The 14,108-nt window shown below is 39.8% G+C and overlaps 1 protein-coding gene across 1 annotated transcript in view; it reads left to right on the top strand.

Moving 5' to 3' along the window:
• Positions 1 to 14,108, top strand: part of CSMD2 (CUB and Sushi multiple domains 2) — a 1,088,526-nt gene that overhangs the window by 678,740 nt on the left and 395,678 nt on the right. Inside the window, exon 6 of the mRNA XM_044285154.1 lies at positions 12,750 to 12,862. Within this exon, the coding sequence (XP_044141089.1) occupies positions 12,750 to 12,862 (113 nt within the window). The remainder of the gene's footprint in view (positions 1 to 12,749; positions 12,863 to 14,108) is intronic.

Genomic DNA, 14,108 nt, shown 5'->3' with positions numbered 1-14,108 from the left:
CATTTTGAATGTGTTAGAGAGGATTTCAAGTTTAAAAAAAGTGATGGCAGCAGGCTTAGAGTGGGACAGGAAAAAAAGAGAGCTAATACATACCTCACCAATCCCCCATCACTCCCAGTTCCGATGCTGCCTTGGTCCCCGCAGGTCTTGACTTCTTAGTCCCCTCCAGACATACAGGAAATGCCTGCTTAACCAGTCACTGATTCTGTAAACATTTCTTGTATGTCAAAACAGGACCAGAAAGTAGGGACCAGCAGGGCCTGGGCAATGGTGGATTGAGACAAATAGAGGATTAGTAAAGTAAGTAATGGCACACATTAGGAGCAATTCTTGTGAGGACTTTTGATGAACTAAGAATGCAGCAGACAACATTCATGGTCTATCAAGTGCTTAGGTTGCTGTCTTCTATAGATATCAACAACCTTTGATCAGCTTTTCAAGTGTCAGGCACTGATGGCAGATTAGGTAAATTATAAGGAAAATAAATTGTAAATGTTCATAGCAGATCTAATCCTGAACTCTCAGCCTTGAGGTTTATTATCCATATTATTTCTGTTACAGCAGAAAACCTCTCTAGATATTAAGGGGAATCTGTCATCAGGAAATTCACTGTTAAACTAGGAACAATGTCTTATATGGCTAAGTCACCTGAATGCAATGATATCTTTAACTTAGCAATCAGTTGCTTAATTCTGGAGAAAAAAATATTTTTATCCATATGCAAATGAGCAATTAAGTGGGCCCAAGCCACTCTACGTACCCTTCCTCCTCCTGCTTCTTCTGCCAGCCCCCCTTCCCCTCTCCTTCTTGACAGGGCCAGGCCAGATGAGTCATTATGCTTGAAAATGCGTCCATATCGCCCAAACTTACTGTGTGGTGTAAAGGCTCTATAACCGTAAGGGGCTTCAGTGGTTTTCGAGAAAATGTGAATATTTAATATAGGAAAAATGTCAATAAAGAAAGGGCACAGTCTTGTTTAATAACTGCTGGTTCATTAGTAGCTTCATTTATGAGCACATGATGAGCCTATATGTTAAATGTAGTTTTGATATAACCAGTGTTGATCAACTTAATAAATGCATATATCATCAGTAGGTCCAATAAAGATGGAGAAAATTATTTACCCAATGTCAGAATTTTGTGATAGGACAAACCTTATAGATATTCTGCTTATGACAATATAACACCTAATTTCAATACCAGGGATGTGTTGCATCATATTTGTTGTGGTTTGCAAAGTTTCATAATTTTATAATGCAATATCTGATAATCCTCACTTACTCAGACATATCTAGAGACATACTGAGAAGCATTTATGACAATTGGCCTACCTTTACACCAGTCTTGATCTCCTATGCCTCTTAATAAGTTAGATGCATCTCAGCCCTACTGTGTGCTGTATACTGAAGTCTACTCCAGCTACAGGCTGGTGTAGACTATAGCTATAACTTACCCAGGTTTCTGGTGAATGTTATAGTAAATCTGGCGAGCATTGCTAAGACCCACTTCTCCTACTGAACCACATACGCTTTTGTCAGCACTTCGAAAAGTGTTAAGAAGATTAAAGAGTTGCAAATTATGGTGCACATATGGTGTGGGCCATAATTTGCGACTTTTTTACATCACTATTGTGGAATAAAGCGAAAAGGACCAGCACTCACTTTCTTGATGATATGAAGAGACATTTATTTAAGGCATAATAGCATCATCAGTGACTAGTTTTTTCAGTTTCACTGCAGTTTAAAAAAGGCTAAGGCTTGAGCTGAAACTAGTCACTGATGATGCTATTATTCCTTGAATAAATGTCTCTTCATATCATCAAGAAAGTGAGTGCCGATCCTTCTTTGCTATATACTGGTGGGACGATTTCCCTGGACGCGTGCACCACTTGCAAACTGCAGTGCCGACCCATCTTCTTCAATATTGTGGAATAAAGACAATGAAAATGTCCTTCACATTTTGTCCTGCTTTATTAAGGGTTGGGAGTCAGAGGAACAACTGATTGGAGCCTGACATAAGTAAATGAGAGTGTTTGTGGAACTTGTTAAGGAGCATATATTTAAAGGGAACATTACATAATTAATATATAATATGCTAAGCTATGTGCCTACGTTACTCACTTTCTTAGCTTTCTTCATGCTAAGTAGCATGTTCTCCTACCTATTTCTTGGTATATTGGCATACTGACCAGTAGAATTCGAATGATAGATCAAATTCCAAAGTAAGGAATATTGGATAAACAAAATAATTTACAGGGCACTATCTATGAAAAAAATATGTGCAATATTGCTTTTAATTGCTTTGTAACAATGTACAGAAATTATAAATCGTATTTGTGAAATAATGACTAGAGATGAGTAAATCGAAGTTGACGAAGTGGAATTCGATTAGAATTTCAGGTTTTATTCGATTCGCCCCAAATCCGAATTTCCTCACGATACATGGTAACGAATCGCATTTTTTCCTAAAATGGCTGCTGCACGTGTGAGGACATGGAACTCCGGGAAGGTGGGATCACCCATAATGCCATGCATGCAGCCAATCAACAGCCAGCCCTGTGATGTCACAGCTCTATAAATATTGTCAGCTATCTTAGATTCTGCCATTTACCAACGTACTTAGTGCAGGGAGAGACGTCTACAGGCGCTAGGGACAGTGATAGAAAAAAAATTAATTGTGTTAAAAAAATGATTTACAAGTGCAGGGAAAGATTATTCAAGGTGTAGGGAAAGGATAGGGAGGAATCATTCCACAGCATTTATGTTAAACAGAGTTCAGTAGGGGAGATTACAGCCTGGGTAATAGAAACATTTCTATTACACCTTGCTGCATTGACTGGTGATCCAAATTGCCATTATACAGCTCTGTAATTCCAGCAAACTGTTTAGGGTGCTAGTGCTGTTTGATACAAGCATTAACAGGGGTTATTACAAGGAAATATTTCTAAGTCTTATTTGCTCTTGCGCGGTGCAGTTATATATTCTAAAGCATTTTTGGCTCGTATTAGTGGGGAAAAAAGGGCTTATTAGAGTTGTGTGGTGAAGTGCGAACATTCCAGCCCTTTTTGTCGTGTATTAGAGGCAAAAGTAAAATATATTTGCCGTACAGCGGTGCAGTTATCTATTCTAAAGCCTTTTGTGGCATGTATTAGTGGCAAAAGAAAAATATATTTGCCGATCAGCTGTGCAGTTACCGTATTTGCCCATAAGACGCACCTAGGTTTTTGAGGAGAAAAATAAGAAAAATAATATTTTGAACCAAAAGGTGTGCTTTTGGTGGGTTTTGAATTAATGGTGATCTGTGGATGACACTATTATGGGGGATCTGTGGTTGATACTGTTATGGAGGGGATCTGTGGATGACATTGTTATGGGGGATCTGTGGCTGCACTGTTATGGGGGATATCTGTGGATGACACTGTTATGAAGGGGATCTGTGGATGACACTGTTCTGGAGAGGATATGTGGATGGCACTGTTATGGGGGGATCTGTGGATGGCACTGTTATGAGGATCTGTGGATGGCACTGTTATGGGGGATCTGTGGATGGCACTGTTATGGAGATCTGTAGATGGCGCTGTTTTGGGGAGGGGGATCTTTGGATGACACTGTTATGGGGCGGGGGATCTGTGGATGACACTGTTATGGGGGCGATCTGTGGATGACCATGCTATGGGGGGATCTGTGTATGACACTATATAACAAATCCAGCTAATTGGCAGATACCAAGATCTACCTGGGCAAATTGTCAAAATACCAGCTTCCAGCAACATATACCCTAAAATCTCATATACTTTATTAGATTCAATAAAAAAATGGGAAACTATATCCCAAAAAGCTAGGACAGACATTGATCAATGAAGATCCAAACAATAGACACAGAAGGTAAGCATCAAGGTATATATATCATAAGGGAAATCTGTCCCTAATCTTTCCCTATACTTCTCCTCAGCCCAGGGTTGGCCCCTGATGGTGGGGACTCCCTGTCCTTGAACCTAGGCTGTTGTTGCCCTCAAACAAGCCTAAAGGGGTATATGACAAGAGGGTAAGTATATTGATAATATCAATATACTTACCCTCTTGTCAATATTATTTCACTACCAAAGCAGAGTCCCTATGCGTGTTACTGCCAGGCACAGTGTTCTACACCAATATAAAGGTTCTCTGCAGCCAGGAAATAGCCATTTTTTTACCAAAATTCACTGCAAATACATTTGGATCAAAACAAATGTTAAAATAAAATCGGGGGAAAAGGCAGATCGAATTTTTGAAAAATTGTGCTCATCTCTAATAATAATCTTTTGGAACTAAAGGAATCTGTTGAACCAGTGATCCTGTTTCCAAAATTAAACTCATTAGTGAATTCACTGCTCCATTGCTAGTCCATTCCAGCCTTAGAATAATTCTATATATCAGTGATGGCTAACCTCTGGCACTCAAGCTATGGTGAAAATTCAACTCCCTGCATGCTCCATTAATTTCTTCGGAGTACTGTGAACAGCCAAGCAAGGGGGCATCCTGGGAGTCGTAGTTTTACCACAGCTGGAGTGCCAGAGGCAAGCCATCACAGATATATATGGTGCCCACTTTTATTTTCAATCTGTATCTTTGTATTCTCACAATTGTTTTCAATCATATTTTAATAAAATTTAACCATAGAACTTTTCGTATAGTTATTCTGCAGAGATGCCAGGTGTAGTGTCTGATGAAATCTTCAGTACACAGAGACTTTTGTGATCCATCAGCTTTTATTGTTTGAAAAAAATTGAGTCCAGGTGGGTGTGTGAGAGTCATGTATTGAAATTATTTTTAGCAGGTATAGAAGAACACACCACTTTAGCAGTTTTCACCTGAAGAGATCCTTTCATTCACCATAATTGCAAATTGCTAGCTTGGGTGAACGTCCCTGTTATATACTGAGTAATTTTGCTCTAAAAAGAACCATAATTTTATGACTGGTACACACTTCAGAAGTAATTCCCTTCAAGTCACTTTGCTTGGGTGGTCTTTTGCTTTTCGAAAAAATGAACATTTTTTTTCAACCTATTTTTATTGTTGTATTGTGTTTTTAAGCAGCTGAGCATAAAATGCCTTGCGTACATGCTGTATACGTCTGCTCTGTGGTAGAGTACCCGGACAAGTGGTTCATTCTGAGCAAAGTGTTCAAACTGATTACCCCGCCAGCTTTCCAAACATAATTAGACTTAAAACATATATTAGCAGCATAGATTCAGACTTCTGAGTACAAATGAGTAGGATTAGAGTTTTCTGAACACAAAGTGACATTTTAATGGCATAATAATCATAGTAGATTCTCCGTTATTGTCTAATAAACAATTGTCTGCCTTTCAAGTGGCCCCACTTGCTAATGCATGCGTATAGTCTCAATAAGCTCTTTGAAGGACCGATATACTATAATAATCTAAGTATTTGTTTGAACAACTCCATAATTGGTTATGATGTTCACTTCTTCTGCAAGATATTGCAAATCTTTTTTGGTTCATAGTCATTTGTGTCTAGAACCTATAATAAATCGTCATGGTTTTGCTTCTACTTAGCTATTTTAATTATTGAATAGGGTTGTTCTAGTGGTAAAAACTATAATAAATCTTCATGGTTTTGCTTTAAATTAGCTATTATAATTATTTATTGGGGTTGTCCGAGTTGTCCTTTAATACTGATTAGTGATTAGTGTTCAATGATTGGTACTCCTACCAATCAAATGTTTGAAGAGAATGCAGCGCTCTGGTGAGCACTGCAGCCTCCTCGAGCTTACCAGGCACTGTGCCATCTATTGTAGAGTGCCTGTGCTTGGTATTAAAGTTCAGCCCCATTCACTTGAATAGGATTAAGCTGCATCTAGGCCATGTGACCAATGAACATGACATCACTGGCCTAGGAAAAGGCTGCTGCATTCATGGAGTGCCGTGGTCTCTTCAAACCGATGATAGGTAGAAGTGCTGGGAGGGGAGCCATATCATTCAGATTCTGATGACCTATCCTTGAAAAAGGTGATCAGTGTTAAACACTCAGATACCGTAACATAGCTATTAGTTGATCTCTGCTTAAGCATGTGTTCTCACAACTGTGCAGCTTTATTTAAATGAAGGAAATCTCCTGGCAGAACAGAGGATCTGACATGTTAAAATCCAACAAAACTGATGCCATTTCCCCCTAATTCTGCTATTAGGTGTCAGTCTAGAGGTCCTCATAAGCAATGGATTGTTGGCATATCTTGACATTAATCATATATATATATATATATATATATATATAACAAGAAAAATGAGCGGCACTCCAAGTAATAAAGTGGTGAATCCTTTATTCACACCAGTGGTGCAACGTTTCGGCTCTGATCGCGAGCCTTCCTCAAGCAAAGACATAACTCAAATGACTGTGGTTATATAGGAAGTACAAATCATGTGACAACACCCCAGTGGGTGTGGTTAACAGATCATAAAAATAGAACAATACTGTGCATTAAATCAGCATAATGTCTGCAGTGTACAGCACATATATATGCATATGGTGGTCATCATCAATAGTGAAATCACAAATATAAGGCATGTCTGCAAGTGAACTTCATAAACCTGATGGTATGATATACCAACGGTCAGTGTGCATACATGTGAAAAAAGAGGAGAGGGGGAGGAGCATTGAAGTTTTACTCGCAACATACTTAACAGGTAAGGAGGCTCATTCCTGGCCGTGAACTCGGCGTTCCGGATGTCCGTCTGCGCAGGCGTGGCAGCGCACCAATAATAGATTCTCAGCATGCCGGACACGCTGCGCATCATCACACTGGCGCTGCGCGTCATCTCAATAAGCCGATCAACCTCCGTCACAACGTCGGACACAGTATGTTGTCCTGGGCGCATACTCAGTAGAAAAACGAGCTGTAGGCGCCATCTTACTAACTGGAGAGCTGCCCATACATACTCACTATGCAATCGCATTCAACCACAGACAAAACGAACATAGGGGGACAGGGAGGCACAGGGAATCCCATGAATAGGGTACCAATGTGCCCCCAGACGGAAAAAACCACAATAGCCACGGAAAACCGCGGCATTTGCAGGAATAACGTCAGAGATTCTGTCGTCCCATACTGCCCGTGAGGGATCTCCTCTAGTGGTACACAAATGCTGCAAAGTGTGTAAGGTTTAGCTCACAGTATCGAAGAATAAAATATGTGACAACAGAGGAATATATATAAAAAAGGTGTCGATAAATATCAACACCAGGTGTCTATCACGCCTGACGATGACAGAACCGAAACAAACATAATATATAAAGTATAATAAAAAATGGACTCCTTCCGTAGTATGTTGCGTGCACTCCAATCGTATGATCCATACCCCAAAATGCAAGTAGTGAGTGATCTGAAAAAAGAAGAAAAAGAGAATTAAAATATGAATAAAAGGAGTTATATAACTCTCTTAGTGTGTACACAATTAGCAAAACAATATCCGGCAAAGCACTGGGGGCAAACAACCCTCACAGAACTTCCCCAAAGTTGTAGTCAACATTTAAGCCCTTTGGCTTCAAGCTGTCCAATTTGTGGATCCAGCTAAGCTCTCTACGTTTAAGTGTCCTGGATCTATCTCCACCACGTCGTGGTTGGGGTATATGATCCAGGATCCAGCATCTCAAATCGCCTTCTTTGTGTGCGGCCTCAGAAAAATGTTTGGATAGTGGTAAATCCATGCGTTTTTTACGTATACTGAGGCGATGGTTGTTAAGGCGTGTCTTCAATTCAGTTGTTGTCTCGCCAACATAAAGCAAATTACATGGGCAAGACAACACATAGATGACATGGTTGGAATCGCAAGTCAAATGAAATGAAATATTGTAGGACACCCCGGTATTGGCATCCCAATACCGGGGTGTCCTACAATATTTCATTTCATTTGACTTGCGATTCCAACCATGTCATCTATGTGTTGTCTTGCCCATGTAATTTGCTTTATGTTGGCGAGACAACAACTGAATTGAAGACACGCCTTAACAACCATCGCCTCAGTATACGTAAAAAACGCATGGATTTACCACTATCCAAACATTTTTCTGAGGCCGCACACAAAGAAGGCGATTTGAGATGCTGGATCCTGGATCATATACCCCAACCACGACGTGGTGGAGATAGATCCAGGACACTTAAACGTAGAGAGCTTAGCTGGATCCACAAATTGGACAGCTTGAAGCCAAAGGGCTTAAATGTTGACTACAACTTTGGGGAAGTTCTGTGAGGGTTGTTTGCCCCCAGTGCTTTGCCGGATATTGTTTTGCTAATTGTGTACACACTAAGAGAGTTATATAACTCCTTTTATTCATATTTTAATTCTCTTTTTCTTCTTTTTTCAGATCACTCACTACTTGCATTTTGGGGTATGGATCATACGATTGGAGTGCACGCAACATACTACGGAAGGAGTCCATTTTTTATTATACTTTATATATTATGTTTGTTTCGGTTCTGTCATCGTCAGGCGTGATAGACACCTGGTGTTGATATTTATCGACACCTTTTTTATATATATTCCTCTGTTGTCACATATTTTATTCTTCGATACTGTGAGCTAAACCTTACACACTTTGCAGCATTTGTGTACCACTAGAGGAGATCCCTCACGGGCAGTATGGGACGACAGAATCTCTGACGTTATTCCTGCAAATGCCGCGGTTTTCCGTGGCTATTGTGGTTTTTTCCGTCTGGGGGCACATTGGTACCCTATTCATGGGATTCCCTGTGCCTCCCTGTCCCCCTATGTTCGTTTTGTCTGTGGTTGAATGCGATTGCATAGTGAGTATGTATGGGCAGCTCTCCAGTTAGTAAGATGGCGCCTACAGCTCGTTTTTCTACTGAGTATGCGCCCAGGACAACATACTGTGTCCGACGTTGTGACGGAGGTTGATCGGCTTATTGAGATGACGCGCAGCGCCAGTGTGATGATGCGCAGCGTGTCCGGCATGCTGAGAATCTATTATTGGTGCGCTGCCACGCCTGCGCAGACGGACATCCGGAACGCCGAGTTCACGGCCAGGAATGAGCCTCCTTACCTGTTAAGTATGTTGCGAGTAAAACTTCAATGCTCCTCCCCCTCTCCTCTTTTTTCACATGTATGCACACTGACCGTTGGTATATCATACCATCAGGTTTATGAAGTTCACTTGCAGACATGCCTTATATTTGTGATTTCACTATTGATGATGACCACCATATGCATATATATGTGCTGTACACTGCAGACATTATGCTGATTTAATGCACAGTATTGTTCTATTTTTATGATCTGTTAACCACACCCACTGGGGTGTTGTCACATGATTTGTACTTCCTATATAACCACAGTCATTTGAGTTATGTCTTTGCTTGAGGAAGGCTCGCGATCAGAGCCGAAACGTTGCACCACTGGTGTGAATAAAGGATTCACCACTTTATTACTTGGAGTGCCGCTCATTTTTCTTGTTATTTTCAATAGGGAAATTTTCCATTCCCTCTGAGGCGTGCACCCGCTTTTTCTTCGTTGAGCCAGTGCCGCCTTTTTTCTTCATATATATATATATATATATATATGGGTATCTTCACAGAATGGCATCAGCATTGAGTTAATTGAATAATAATAATAATAATAATGATAATAACCCACAGCTTAAGATGACCAGAGATATCAGAAGTGTATTGTCTAAACCTACCAATTTTGTCTAGTTCGACCAATCATCTGATGTGTATGGTGTCTTCCCAGCTCTCTCCTGAAAGCTGAAGTCTGGGAAGACAAGGATCAGGCATGCTGCATTTTAGCTGCCTAATAATTTTGTTCTTAGGAGATAAGTTGCTGCCAGGGGTGTCTGGAAGTGGCTTTCTTCCCATTTACTGCATATTCCTCTATGTATGGGTGGATCAGGAGAGATAGCTGTCGGCAGATCAAGTGTTCAACTGACAGTTATCTAATGTGTATGGTCAGGTTTAGAATCAATGTGGAAACAGATTGAAATTGTTTTTCTGAGACTTTTATACTGATGACTTATCCTCTGGATAGGTCATCAGAATCTGATTGGTGGGTCCAACACCCAGGCAAAGGCACCATATTTTAGCCTGGTCCAGTAATTTCACGTTTATTGGTCACATGGTCTACAGTAGGTGCAGCTCAGTCTCACTGAAGTGAATGAGGCTGAGCTGCGATACCAAACACAGCAACTATACAATGTATGATGTCTGTGACCCACCAGAGGATGCCGTAGGTCATAAGTAGAAAAGTCTTGGAAAACCCCTCTAAGTTTTGCTTGGTCTCCAGAAGCCTACACGATAATCCAATTTAGTGTTGGGCACGAATATTCGTATCACAAATTTTAATCGTGAATATCGCCACTTGGAAAATTTGCGAAGATTTAGAATATAGTGCTATATATTCGTATTCTCAAATATTCTAGATATTTTTTTTCATCAGTAACTCCCTTCTTGCTTGTGGGCCAATGAGAAGGCTGCAATATCTTTGTCTGAGCTTAGCAACATCCCTAGCAACCAATAGGAAAGTTGCCCACCCCTTACTATATAAGAAACTCCCCAGCAGCCACTTTCTGTAGTTTTATGGAGTTCTGAGAGAGATAGCATATATATATATATATATATATATATATAAATAAATAAAATCTTATATATATAATACAGACAGTTAGTGGGAGATAGTCAGTGTCGGTTATATCCCGATATAGTGTAGCTGATAGGTTCCAGTTCAGGGTGTTAGGTAGTGTGATAGGTTCTGCTGTCCATACATACATGCTACAGACATAGTGCTGTGATGTCACAAGTTCACAACAATACTTAGTGTACCAATCAGTAATATGTAGTCAGACGATCTGCTAAAATGTGAAGTTGCGCGTATCGCGCAAAAATATGCGCATCATGAATTGCCGATTTGCGCAATCGCAAAAATATTGGAGCACTCTATCTGCATATAAAGCTATTGTAATGTTCTGCCGTGCCAACGATTTTCTCCAGTCTCAGGAAACTTCTAGCAGCTTGAAAAATGTAGCAACAGTGACCCACGTCTGTATTGCACATGCAATACGCGCATATTACATTGCCAATTTTCGCAATCAATAAATTCGAGAATTTGCGAATATATGACGAATATTCGCCCAAATATTCTCATCACTAATTCAATTTACAATACACGTTTACAATACACACTATCGTTTTTGTCTGGTTATAACAATTATCCAAAATCCTGACCTAAATGTTTATATTATAAGATAAACTGTATTTAAACTATAAGATATATACATTATTGGAGGGCACTCAATTACCTGAAAACATCCAGCAGGGTATCAGTAAACCTATTTATTGCACAAAAAAATGCTTGCAGCAATATTTTGCATAAAATATTCGAATAAAATATTCACATATAACATTCACATAAAATATTCACATAAAAACAAACTGTAAAGCCATATACGCATATAATCACATAGGAATATGTCCATAAATCCAAACGGTGAACTCGATCCTAATGTAGGTAGTCCGAATCTAGCTGCAGTATTAATACGCAATCTTTTTACGCAATCTTTTTATGACCGCATATCACCATGTGTGGCGTATATATAACGTATTCAATCCTTTAAAGAAGACTTTTGCTGATCAAGCCCCTTCCTCATTACCGCTGAGGAAAGGACTTGATCCCCAAAACGCATCCGGTTCATGACAGCAAAAGTCTTCTTCAACGGAATTCCAATGTGCCAATATTAAAAGGCTGCCGCCAGCACCTCGTTTGTGCGAATATAAGCATACATTCCGTTCTTTAGGACCGAATTTACTTACCAGTCCCCTAAAGAGCCGTGCCTATTATGTAGGACGCAGCCTAGGTCAGGTGGGACGCCACGTTCGAGACCTTTAGACCACACGGGATGCCGATGTGAGTCGAACTGGCTGACTAAGGACTTGCCTACGGTGACACAAGAGGGATAACGTACTTTGCCCCATGGGGCTACATTGATACATTTATGTATGCAAGTTTCATTATTTATATACGCTACACTTTGCGATTGAATACGTTATATATACGCCACACATGGTGATCAAATGCGGTCATAAAAAGATCACGTAAAAAGATTGCGTATTAATACTGCAGCTAGATTCGGACTACCTACATTAGGATCGAGTCCACCATTTGGATTTATGGACATATACCTATGTGATTATATGCGTATATGGTTTTACAGTGTGTTTTTATGTGAATGTTATATGTGAATATTTTATTCGAATATTTTATGCAAAATATTGCTGCGAGCATTTTTTGTGTGGTAAATAGGTTTACTAATACCCTGCTGGACGTTTTCAGGTAATTGAGTGCCCTCCAATAATTTATTTATCTTGCATTTTCTTAATCCAATTTGGGTGAATCCATGAAGTGAGCACCGGGTCCTTGGGGAGAAGGTGGGTGAGCCGCTGAATACTAGTGTATTTAAACTATAATATAATATAACCTGTACATCTTAGGAAAAAACACTATCGACAGACGGTTATCTTTGTCTCATCATTTGTCTTTAGCCATTACCGTATAGTTAAGGCTAACCTTTGCTTTTGTAGCTACAACTGAATTCAATTATAAGATCTCAGATATTAGGTTGTCAGTCATTAATATTGGATGCACAGCATGGCTTGTTTTGGGTACCTAGTTGAGCATGTTAGTTTTACTTATGCATGACAATGCATATAGGTTCCATACTTTAAAATATATGTTTCTCTTCCAGGTTTACAGGATCAGTTTTACCACCTCCAGTCATCAGCAGCAAGAATTGGCTACGAATTCACTTTACATCTGATGGCAATCATAGACAGAAAGGTTTTAGTGCACAATACCAAGGTGAGTGTAACCAGGAGATTTGATACAGAAAAGTCGCATTGTGTCACCATTTCTTAATAGAAAAAACGAATTATCCCACTCTAGTGGTTGCAGAAGGGTTAAAAAAAAATACAGAACTGGCATTATCTCAGTAGCAAAAAAAGAATGAGTTTTTATATAGTGGAGAGGGTAAATTCCTTTTTCCTACGTGGAAAAATTGACAAAGTAGTTGCCCTTCTGACAGATTGAATGCAACCTTGTATTACGTGTTCACTTGAATGGCTGCTATGTAATTTTACAATTCCCTTGGCAGTAAAAACTCATAATTAGACGTTTCAGATGCCATGGTGATCAGGCTGGTATCATTATAACATGGGGGTCCAAGCCCTTCGAAAGCTGCATTGTACTGTGTGCACCCAGCATACACTGACGAGCAAAAGGGTAACAATGTTTTAAACTTTTGAATTTCAGGCTCTATATCTCACTATCCACTACAGCTTCAAACGTGAGACTACCATCATTTTATAGACAATCATCTTGGCTATCTTATACATAAGTTGGACTTGCAACTATTTAGCATATGATTAGTTATGCAGATTCTTGTCATGCAACTGCATTGTTACTGTTTTGTTCCTGGTGGTGGAACAACCTTTTTCTTTTTGTATTCAACAAATTAAACCCTGTTCTCACATTCCCTAATAGGGTTATTAGGTTGATTCCCAAGCGAAAGGTCACTAGTTCGAATTGAGGAGCAGGTATGTTGAAGAACATTGCCCAAGAAAAGAGAAATCATCATTCAGCTCATCGATAGTGGTATCTCAGCCAAGAAAATTGCCAGACTGCATCATGTGAGTGCCAAGAATATGAAATAAAGTCCATCCATCCATTCCAAAGCCAAGAAGTGGACTCCCGGGCAAAATATCAGAGTCAATAAGTTGGCTCATCACAAGGTCTATTTGGCGCGACATACAAGGCAGTGGAGGTGGCTCATATGCTTTGTAATAGTAGGAACTAGTAGGAAATAATAGCAACATGCTGCGCGCATTACACAAGACTGGAATGGTAGCCCCGAAAAAAAGTTGAAGAAGCCTAGATCTCAATATTGTGGTAAGAAGCGTCGGTCAAGTTTTCAAAAAAGTATGAACAGTGGACAGTAAAGGATTGGAAACGGGTGATTTGGAGTGATGAGAGAAAAGTCAATAGACTGGGCTCTAATAGGTGCAAATAGGTCTTGAAGAAACAAGGGAAAAGTGGGCTAACAGATCAA

Source organism: Bufo gargarizans, chromosome 3, assembly GCF_014858855.1.
Source record: "Bufo gargarizans isolate SCDJY-AF-19 chromosome 3, ASM1485885v1, whole genome shotgun sequence".
Lineage (NCBI taxonomy): Eukaryota > Metazoa > Chordata > Amphibia > Anura > Bufonidae > Bufo > Bufo gargarizans.
The sequence above is the reverse complement of the archived record's forward strand: the minus strand, read 5'-3'. Positions and strand labels throughout refer to the sequence as shown.